This window comes from Acyrthosiphon pisum, chromosome A2, assembly GCF_005508785.2.
Source record: "Acyrthosiphon pisum isolate AL4f chromosome A2, pea_aphid_22Mar2018_4r6ur, whole genome shotgun sequence".
Classification (NCBI taxonomy): domain Eukaryota; kingdom Metazoa; phylum Arthropoda; class Insecta; order Hemiptera; family Aphididae; genus Acyrthosiphon; species Acyrthosiphon pisum.
Window position 1 is genome coordinate 61,948,214 of NC_042495.1, and position 11,548 is coordinate 61,959,761.

The window sequence follows — 11,548 nt, forward strand, 5'->3', positions numbered from 1 at the left end:
TTCTGTATCTGGACGGGTACGTTATAGACATCGTCGAGAGTCGCCGCGCCACTTTTAGCCGGTCGTACCTATTTTGTTATTATTCAATGCGTCGTGTGTGTGTATAATATTCCGGTGGGAGCGTGTCATTCGGAAAAAAATAGGTAGGTACTGTTTTTATTTCGTAAGAAGACGATAATATAATCATGGGTGGAACTATATACTACCTGTGCCACCTGATACCATATTATATGAAATAAATATACATTAATTTATTTGTTACAAACATTTTGGTGATTTGCTCGATTCTAATAACTAAAATTAAAAATTAAAAATATTAAAGGAATATAAAATATATACCAATTTTATTAAAGTATTTTCGATTATAAATATAAGGGAATGATGTGAAAATAAAATAAATCACTGAAAGCGCTAGATCTATCGCATTTCTTACCGAATCCTCCCCTAGGACCTCACCCCATTTAACTTATATAGATCAGCTATGGATATCTAGATAAAGCTCACGCTGCTCCAAATATACCGAAATAATTTTGACAAATAAGCGCGTCTGCACCTTTTTTACATTATGTACATGCGTGAATACGTTTATTGATTTTTCATTGACATTTTAATAACATTAATAGTACGTATACAATATAATATTATTATATTATAATACGGGTGTTGTGCGGTGCAACTATACAATACATCTATACGGAACCCATTATACGCACGCATGTGCGGTGCATCGGGCATCAGCAGTTTACGTGGCGTAAAAAGAGGAAGAAAAAATAATGCTATCGTTCCGACGAGTTCGTTGATCTGCCGGTGAGCAAGAAGAAGAAGTCGGAAAAAAGTCGCCACCGTTATTATTATTGCCAATATATAGAATATAATAATATACTGTTCACAAGCGACTATTGTCGTCGTTTTCTCGCGCGCAAAGTACACCTATAATATCGAATATATATATAATATGAACGTAGATACTCCGTGTCGGCAAGTGGCAACGGGAGGTTATGTAGAAGTACGATCACCGTCTCGATCATCCGCCGCCCGTACGTCCGTTTGTATCGCGTATACATATATAAAAATATATATATATTATAAAAATATATATATTATAAATAATATAAATAATATAAATAGCGAATGTGTGTTAGTACGTTCTGGGCCAGCGGAACTGCAACAGTATCAAGATGAAGCCGACGCACCAGGAAAACACCTGCGAAACGAAATAAAATACGTTATACTATAATAATTATTGTTATTATGTATTATAATTTATATAATATCATATAGGTATATATATATTATATATGGTGTCGACAGTTTGACCGCGTTACGATAATATAATAATGTGTGCGTAACGGCTGCGTGGATGGTTTATGTATAAGTATTTAACCTGGTATTGGTATGTATACGAGAGTCGCCCTGAAAGTAATGTTACATTTAAAAAAAAAATCCTTAAGTGCATATATCTTCTTGAAACGTACAGAGATTAAACTACAAGCATATTATAGTTATTTTTGTACATAACCACCGTTAAAACCGATGAAATTTTTAGGCGTGGTACCAACTTTTGTTTTCTGCAGTGTCGAAAAACTCTTTTTGCCATTTTTCAACAGCCTGTTTCATCTCTCCACTGTCAGAAAAATGTTTACCACATAAAGTGATAATCACAGAGTGAAAAATCCAAGCTGTAAGAGGTAGAGTGACGGTATTCAATCCGAATGTGACGAGGTCCTTAGAAAGGCACTCGTCGTTAGGCCGGACATTGCCATTGTCATGAAGGAGGCTAACACCGCGGTTGTACTCAGAATAACCCCTTTGGGGGAATTTTTTTTCCGCAGTTTATTTTAAGGTGTCACAGTATTCCGTTGATTTTACTCTTGATAATCGGTAGAAAATGATTAAATACCATAATAAAAGAGATATTCTGAATGATGAAAGAGACAGTTGAAAAGTGGCTAAAATAAAGAAGTATAATGTGAGTTCTTTGACATTACAACTGGTGCTAATCCTAAAAAAATGCATCAATTAGAACGGTGATAATATGAAAAATATTTATATACCTATTACCTACCTGTACAATCACTGTAAACTTCAAGAAGATATATGGCGTATGCACATTTCGATTTAAAAAAAAAAAAGTTTGTAAATATTGTAGTCTTACTTTTTGGATGACCATCATATACCTATATGGCTATGTAAATAGGCGTATGGTGCAGCTATAGAAAGCATTGGCCTTGGATAAGGAGCTAAAATGTTATTATAAATGTACACGTACCCCGCCTTGCCAATCTTGGATTTTCAAACAACAAAGCTAAATCATTAATTTTGTTCTAGCCTATCGATTATATCCTGTAAATTTTTTTCATCATATAGGTAAAATTTTTAGTTTGTAAATATTTTAAGTTAGAAACTTATGAAAAATAAACTAATTGCCTATGGTGTTTGTACAAGGTCTGTTCAAAAAGTACTTTGATTTTATTTTTAATAAATACAAAAATTATGTTACACATTATTGAAGATATCTCCTTTAAAAACTGAGTTCCTACCTCAACTCCAGCCAACTCGCCAACGATAAATCTACGATTCGCACTACGATTCGCACTACGATAAACGCACTTTTTCTGGATTCCGATGTTCATCCAGAATGTGGATAATTTTCAATTGACTTCCGACCATATTTACAACGCATGGGCACAACTACAGCCAACCTAACAAAACTATTAATTTGAAACAACCTATAGGCGGCTTAAATCTAAATTAGTAAGGGATATTATTTTATTTTTTTTTGGGGGGGGGGGCTAAGACCCCTAGCTTACTCTTAGTTTTGCCACTGTTAAAACGATTAAAGCAATCCAAAGTCTTCGAACGACTTTAATCATCATTCCCAAAATCGATTTGATAATTGTATACGTTTCCGTTGCATTTTTGCCTGCTTTCAAACCAAACTTGATGCTGATCGTTAATTTCAGGCATGTACAAATTGACAAATGAAGCAAACTAACTTGATTTAACCATGTCTAATATTTAACTGAGATAGTTTAAAGCAATATCATGTCTGAATAAGCTGTAATAACAATTGTCCCAGTACTTTTTAAATAGACCTCGTATGTATCAAATCATACAGAAATAGTTGTTACAACGTATAATACCCATAACCAATGATGATTATAATGATGTATACGATGTTTGACCACTTATTTTTATGTCTTCAATCTTGAAAATCAAGTTTAACGACTAAATAATAACCATTTCCCATTATAATTTCTGATTTGAATGCATTAAATGCATTTTGGATCAATTATTCTTTTTAAATATCATAATAAATTTAATTAATCCATTTATACAAAATAATCTATTGGCATTTCCATTACAATAACCTTTTTTTATTTATTCACCAAGACATCTCTGGGGAATCAAACTTCTTCGCGGGTCATAATAATTTTCCATCACAAGGACATAATTACATTACAATAAGAAAACTGCTCCACACAGCATTTGGGAAATGATAATATTTTGTGAATATTTTGGAGTGTTTGAATAACAAATATTTGACTAATAATATTGTATAAATATTTTATTCTCATAAAATAATAAAATATTGCACAAAAATGTTGACTCAATATTTTTATAATGTTTCCATGAAAATGTTTTTTAAAAAAATATGATTAAAATGTTTTGTTAATGTTTTTTACAAAATATTTTTCAAAAGTGAACTTCTTGGCCAAAAAATATAAATAAAATATTTCCTTATTATTTACGCAACTTTTTCAAATATTTTGACAACTATATTGTTTTCCTAAAAATATTTATACCATAGTTAGGAAATATTAAAATGCTGTGTGGGAGTACGTCTGTGGACCTATCGTGAATCTTCTATTAGTGATATAATAATATATACTTACGGATACGAACAGTCTCGGGCCCAGTGCCAATATACCATACGCTAAACGCATTTCCGCCGGAGGATTGTCAATTTCCCACAGAAAGAACGATATCTGATAAGTAGGTAGTACACAGTACACACATATCGCATCATTGCATATAAATAATAAATATATAAACTATAGTCTATAAGTATAGTAGGTATAGTATAAGTAATATATATATAGTTACCTAACTACTAATGCCAGGGAAAATATTACGGATTTCGTTAAATTTTTGATTTTTAATATAGCTCGATTATACCACTTAATTTAATTAAAATGACTTCTAATATTTAAAATGTGTTTTAATGCACGATATCATTTTACTTAACATAATTAGTTAAAATATCGACTACAATAAGTCTAATATTATAATACCCATTATATACCTAATTTACAATACTTCAATTAACTAAAAAATGTATAGCAGATCGCGAGTTATCCACTATCCTGTATAGCGGGACGTGGATTATATTATATAATATAATGGGCATATAAAAACGCAGATTATTTCATATCTGATGACCAGAACTCGGAAAATTCCTATAATAAAATAAAATGTAGGTTAAGTTAACCTACTGGTTGCCGTTGTTTTCAACACATGATGTATTTATGTGACATTACAGTTTAGACAAATAAATGTGAATATAAAAATATTGTTACCTATAGATGGCCCGCAAAAATCAAATTTTGAATTTAGTGTTTGCCGCTATAAAAATGTCGAGAATCAAGTTTAGCCTACGCAGTAAAACACAATACATCTTTGTCATTTATAATTTTGGTGTCCGTGAATGATAACAATTTAAATAAAAAATTATATAATAGGTTACACAAATTGTTTCTTTATTGTTTCAATTATTTAGGTTCCTAGGATGAATATTTTCGCACATGTACGTTATCAGTTATCATTGTTAAAAGCGTATTGAACCCATATACCTAGTTATTACTCTTACTCCAACCCAATTGTTTCAAATAACAGATTTAATTTCTCACCCGAGTCGTTTTAATCTTCTCGATGACAAAATGAAAAATGTTGCGAACATCTTTACGGACTATACAATAAATCATATAATATAATATAGTTTTAATCTCTTGTTATTACGTATATCAGTATATTATTATGTTTCGTATGTAATGTGCTCTACAATATTATTTAGATTTGCTAGACGATTAGGTTGTTGATCGACAATTTCCAAAACTACTATCACTTCCATTAAACATCTGAAAAAGTCTACGTAAATATCTTACGAGTAGGATAATAATATTTCAATGGATTTTTAAAATATAGAGTTATTCATCGGTGTCAAACACTCATCAACAGCCCACATTGCCAACCTATATTTTCACAGTTACAACAGCTATATTAGTATATTACTCGAGTTTTTGCATGACGTGATGAATGATTTGAGATCTCAGTTCTTAGAATGAAGTGTAGGTATAACCTACAATACGATAATAATGAATAATGAATATTGATGAAAGTGGCAAGTAATTGTTATTTTGCATGCCTCTCGTAGCTGTCAGGTTAAAATATACATTCCACTGATTCCAGTAAGTACCATTAAAATGGGTGTTTAGATTTATTTTGTATAATATTATAATATATTTTTATATAACCATTCAGCATTCTTTGCTCGAGGTTTAGTTTCAGAAAACGGTACTTAGGTATAATGCTTTATAGTTTATACGCTATTATGATAATAATAGGCACTATTGTAAATAATATTCTTATAGTATAAAATATATATAATTATGACATATTATTATAGTGAAAACCTCGAGTTTTAGTTTTTAATTTTTGGTAACATTTTGAATTGATTGTTAATTGTATTTTTTCAAGGAGTGCAGTTGTTATTGTTTTCAAAATTGCCACCACAAAAACGTTTTATTTGAAATGAATCCGATGACATTGTGTTTTCATAAAATAATGTATGGTTATGCAGTACAAAAATGGCAGTTAAAGGTTGTCGTAAGACCGCAACATTTGTCACTCGTATTCGGTCACGACATATTGGTAACTTATATAGATATAGATCATTTTCAAGGCTTAGTCTACTTGATAACTATCCTGATTGCCTTACTTATTATTACACGGATTATGACACGAACGAGTAAGAATAGCAGACCTGATGAGACGTGATAAAAATACATAATTACTTCGTCTTCTAGATGTATGTCCGCGCTCGGGTTTATGTCCAACAAGATCGTCACGAGTTTGTTTGCCTGTATGAAATAAAAATTAAAAACAAATTTCTAGTCAATAACGATATTCTATATAATATTATATACTATGTAGTATTATTTTAATAAAATAATATCAATATCTAAAGTTCTAAACTATACCTGGGGTGATATAATATAAATTTGTTGTGGGTGACCAGAAAATAGTCGGGAAAATCGGAACAAATTTGAAAACGCGACACGCATCATTAGTAAAATATTAGTCACGCATTGAACATAATATTTATTTTATAAAATATTTTTATTATATTAATATAATAACGCCGTGGCCGTCGGAAGTTCAGTTAAAAAATCACTCGAAGTATATATATTTTTTTTAATTTAGTAATTTAATACTGAACAATATAATATAGCGTTATCGTTAAAACGGCATAACACCGATTGAATTAAAATTTATATTTTATACCCAAAAAGCAAGTATACTATATCAGATTACCTATAATATACCTACGTCCACAAGAAAACGCGTAAAATGAAATGTTGTTTCGGTGTCCCGTGAAATCAAAAAATAATATGTGCGATATCGGAGCCTTTTGGTATAAAACGCCCACGATACATAATAAAACGGTTAAACGCGATTACGAGTGGCTATTGTGTTTGCCGCAAACTATGCCACGGTTAGGTATACCTTAATATTATATACGTGCACGTGCGGCGACAACGGTACACTGCGAAAGAAAGGCGAAACCGCTTTTTCGATCGTGCGCGATATGCGATATAATTACCGATTAAAAAAGAGAGTGTAATGATATTTTACGTGCAATGTGGAAAAAAAATAATAATAATGATTTTCATTAAACTCGCTTATAACATTTACGTGCGTAGCCCGTGTATAGAAATAAGGTATACCTACATATTATTATTATTATACCATGCTGCACACGCGCGGTTGCAGGGGAGGAGAAAGACGCAAACGTCCTATTGTATGCTGTATACCTGTATACACGGAATAATAATAATAATAATAATATTTTACACCTACTCGAATAAAGCGCACGCTAAGTGGTGCAAGTCTATATATAGTATATAATGTATACGACCTGTGTATAGTACCTACATATTATACTAAACTCAATGAGTTTGCTTCAAGTAGGTAATGTTGTGCCTACTGGAATATATTATAACAATATTATAATAACAAATAATGATAATAATATATAAGTACCTATAATCATACGGAAATTATTAATTCAGAATTTCGTAATTCGGCAATTTATTGGAAACCTACGTTGTCGTCAGCTGACGTGTATATTTACTATATTTAAAACCGCGCTATCATAATATTATTATTAGTAATACTGTCGATTCCGGTCTTACTCACTTCCTCTGCAACGTCGCCGGAAACCTTGCACAACGCGAACAGCCTCAGAAATCGTTGAGATACATCCAACAGGTCCGCCGCCGGACCGGAACGTTCCGCTGACAGGAGCGCTCGGTGGACTTCAAACACCGTAGCCGCCGCAGTCGTCCCGATTTCCATCAGTATTTGCGCGCCCAACGCTTCCGGCCACCGGTTGTCTTTGCCACGCGGTCGTTCAACGCTTTTCTCTGCGCTATGATCGCCGACAGTTCTATATGTGATGATGAAGGTTTAGCCAGGTATATAATACACCGATTAGTTGGCACGATTACGCCGATGGTTTGTGTACAATATTATACTCGATATTATAATACATCAAATATTAATAACAATGATAAGTCAACAAATATAATGTATACCCAATCAATTATTCAGAAAACATATAATTATGTAGGTGTACAAAATAATGTTAATATTTCACCTTGCAGGTGTTATTTAATAAGATTTCCCAATGTCCACTTATGCCGATGAGGGTTATTTTAAATAAATAAAACATTTTTAATGAAATGTATTATGTTTGTTGAGTAATACAATGTTACTTATAGTCATATAAAGCATACAATAAACAAATATGATATCGACAATCGAATAATATAATAAGTATGATATCGACAATCGTATCGTATTACTCGCGAGCTCGTAATAATGGAATACAACAACAATATACTACAAACTAGTCATATTTATAAACCAAGTTAATGTGATAAAGTAAGCTCCAAATACATGATCATCAATTTTAGTGATATAGAAACTATGTCCTCCTTATATAATTATATTTTGAATTATTATACATCATATTTTTCGTATTATTATTATTACTATTATTTTCGTGTTCAAAATTTAAATAAGTAAATTGATTTAGGCCTATAATTCACGTTAACAAAAAAAGTAAAAAAGAAGCTTTGGAATAGCGAGACATCAGGTAAAAAGTATAAGGTTATATTATATTCTTCTGTTTAGGAAACAATTTTTAATATAAGTCTTATTTAATAAATTGTAGAAAAATTTCTAGAGTGTATTGTCGTCGACCACGCGCGTCATACCCATATATTATCGTGTTCGCGTATAATATTATATTAAGCGCACCGTATAATGGGAATACTCGTATGCACATTGCACATCATTTATAATTATATAGAAGATTCGCGTAATATATATTATAATAATGTTATACGCGCGTACAGGTATTTAGGTATACGCGACGGATAAATAATTACGCATTAATATTCCGTGGGTATATTATAGGTAGGTACCTACATAAAACTTAATGTATACCTACTGTGTATTATATTATTACTATTTTTACTATATTTATTTTGAATATTAATCGATCGTGTCGATATGTGCGCTGAAGTCTTTCCACCGCGCTCCGGGGCGTTTGTAAAATATTACATACCTACCGCGACCGATTAAAAAAATTTCCCATAAGAATACGCGATCGAATGTATGTATATAGGTACACAATATACATATAGGTATATGTTTACCTATATGTACGTATAAAGGCTCGTAGCTAATGGCATCGCCATTATATTATTATACTTTTCGTCATCATACTATGTATTATAATACGAGTATATTATATTATACATAGGTATTATTACTATAGTTTATTACTGTTGCTGCTACAGCAGTATGTCCTAATTTTTCAAACGAGTAAGCACTCGCGTAGGTAGTTATGGATTAATCACGATTTGTGGTCAACAAAACCGTATTTACGGTGCATATAGGTAGGTATTTGGTGCACAGGTATTATTCTGCATACCCATAATAATGTATAACACAGCTATGTATCATGTTGAGTGTAAACACGCGACGTCTCCAACTCTCCACCCCGTGCTAATTAATTTCCTAACGTATAGACGAGTTACGCGTCGTACAAGTGTCAACTATACGAGTTTAATAAGGTGTGAACATATTACTACGTATACATCGGTACTAATTATTATACGGGACGACTAACGGTAAAAGATACCGGTTTCAAAAAAGAAGGGTTGTAATACTATTGTACAAAAATCGCATTCAGAACAAAATATGTGCTAATTATATTTTGTATTTGTAGTTAGTATATGGGATTACCTGTAAGTATATTTGATTTTATCGTCAACTTGTGGAGCATATAATATGATAGTATGTCCATAACGTATACAAAAAATTAGATTTAAACTAAAAATAACAAACCCCATGTATATGTATACCATATTATTTAAAAAAATTCATATTTTATCTTAGCTAAGGGACCTACTTAATTTATTTGAAGTCCCTATTGTATGAGATGATTTTTATGAAATAAAACATTGCATTCAGACTTTTCCCGGGGATACACTCTGACAATTGTGAAGAAACGTCCTTCGATTCAAACATTGGTTGGTGTCCGCTAATCGATATGAAAATATGTATACAATAACTACCGATAACTGCAATATAATAATATATGATATATTATTTTAATCATATTGTATTTTTATCTAAGTCAATTTTATCTTGGTATAATATACCACACTTAATACTGATAAAACCGTTTTGGATTCGGAAATGCGTAGGTACATTGCGACACAACAATAAATCACACCCAAGTCATGCAGTATATTATTTGGTGTTGGGTATGTATATATACATTGTTTATTTAATATGAATGCATAGTATTAATTATAATCAATGGTAATACATACTTGCTGTAGTGATACATCCATCCACCACCAATTTGTTAAGGTTGTGATGGCATTTTTTAAATTCGGTACACATCCGGCAAAAATTAATTTCCGAAAGAAGTGGAATAAAATACAAACAAATCTGTTTGAACACACGCATATAAAGTATGAACTGCTTGTATTAGGTATATAATATGTACTATGTATACCTGGTTGTGACTGATACAGATATAGGTTTACAATATATTTATATATGCAATTTACAGAGTGATTTACCAAACATGCTAACCACCATTTTCCCTTTAATTATGAATTTATTCAAATTATTAAAATTTTAATTTAATTTAAAATGTTTAAATATACTTAAAGACCATATTTTCAAATTCTTAAGATTTTTTTACTACTTAAGGAGAGTCCTGTGGTGATATAAATACAAACATCGGTTTTTAAAATGAGAGCCCTCCGTCCCTCCTAATTTAGTATAAATTATTTACCGGATAACTTTTCTAAACATTTTGTCGTATCAAGTGTTTTTTGAGTTATTTAACTTTGTGTATTGAGGATAATAGGTCCAGGATAATGGGTTTGGAAGATATGGTGGCAATGCTAATTAAAATTGTATAGTAATTTATATTATTCTGTCAATATTTATAATTTATAAAAAATGTCTAAGTATAATTAATTTATCTATCTATATCTATGCTATTATATAAAGAGAAGTCGTTAGTTACCGTTGTCGAAAGTAATCTCTGGAACTACTGAACCGATTTTTAAAATTCATTCACCAATAGAAAGACACGTTCTTTGTGTGTGTCATAGGCTAATTTAAAAAAGGAATTGATCACCCCGGTATTGAGGCAGGTTTTAGAAAGTCATATTTTAGAATGCCGAGTTTTAGAATACTAAGTTTTAGAAACACTATGTTTTAGAAAATAAAACTTTTAGAATACCAAGTTTTAGAAACACTGTTTTAGAATTAATAAATTCATCTAAATTATAATTAGAATCATCGACTATTTATTTACATATTTTACATATTTAATTTTTTTTTTTTTTACTGTTTACCCGTACTTATATAAAATATTTTCTAATAATTCTTTCATAAAAAAAAAATTAATATAATAATTGTTAATACTTCAGATTATTAGCAATAGCTCTCATAAATTCATTTAAATTATAATTAGAATCATCGACTATTTATTTACATATTTTACATATTTAATTATTTTTTTTTTTTTACTTAAACAGTAAAATATTTTCTAATAATTCTTTCATAAAAAAAAAAATAAATATAATAATTGTTAATACTTCAGATTATTAGCAATAGCTCTCATAAATTCATTTAAATTATAATTAGGATCATTAACTATTCGTTTACA

At 30.6% G+C, this 11,548-nt stretch overlaps 2 protein-coding genes across 3 annotated transcripts in view; one reads left to right on the forward strand and one right to left on the reverse strand.

Moving 5' to 3' along the window:
- Positions 1–11,548, forward strand: part of LOC100573600 — a 50,301-nt gene that overhangs the window by 19,013 nt on the left and 19,740 nt on the right. The gene's annotated exons all lie outside the window — the stretch shown is intronic.
- Positions 832–7,651, reverse strand: LOC115034080. Of its 2 annotated transcripts, XM_029489636.1 has the most exons (4): positions 7,480–7,651; positions 6,075–6,140; positions 3,897–3,989; positions 832–1,204 (listed from the first exon to the last, which is right to left on the reverse strand). In XM_029489636.1, exons 1-4 carry the CDS (start codon positions 7,636–7,638, stop codon positions 1,139–1,141), a joined length of 384 nt encoding a protein of 127 aa, XP_029345496.1. In that variant the 5' UTR covers positions 7,639–7,651; the 3' UTR covers positions 832–1,138. The 2 variants fall into 2 exon arrangements, with proteins under 2 accessions (XP_029345496.1, XP_029345495.1); XM_029489635.1 differs by lacking the exon at positions 832–1,204 and having other exon boundaries at positions 3,740–3,989.

What these genes read in the sequence shown, in the direction of transcription:
- LOC115034080 (XM_029489635.1), bottom strand. Translation starts at nt 7,638, where the DNA reads ATGGAAATCGGGACGACTGCGGCGGCTACGGTGTTTGAAGTCCACCGA. An exon ending in CCGGCGACGTTGCAGAGGAA is followed by an intron (nt 6,141 to 7,479) that starts GTGAGTAAGACC and finishes TATTTCATACAG; the next exon opens with GCAAACAAACTCGTGACGAT. An exon ending in ACATACATCTAGAAGACGAA is followed by an intron (nt 3,990 to 6,074) that starts GTAATTATGTAT and finishes CCTACTTATCAG; the next exon opens with ATATCGTTCTTTCTGTGGGA.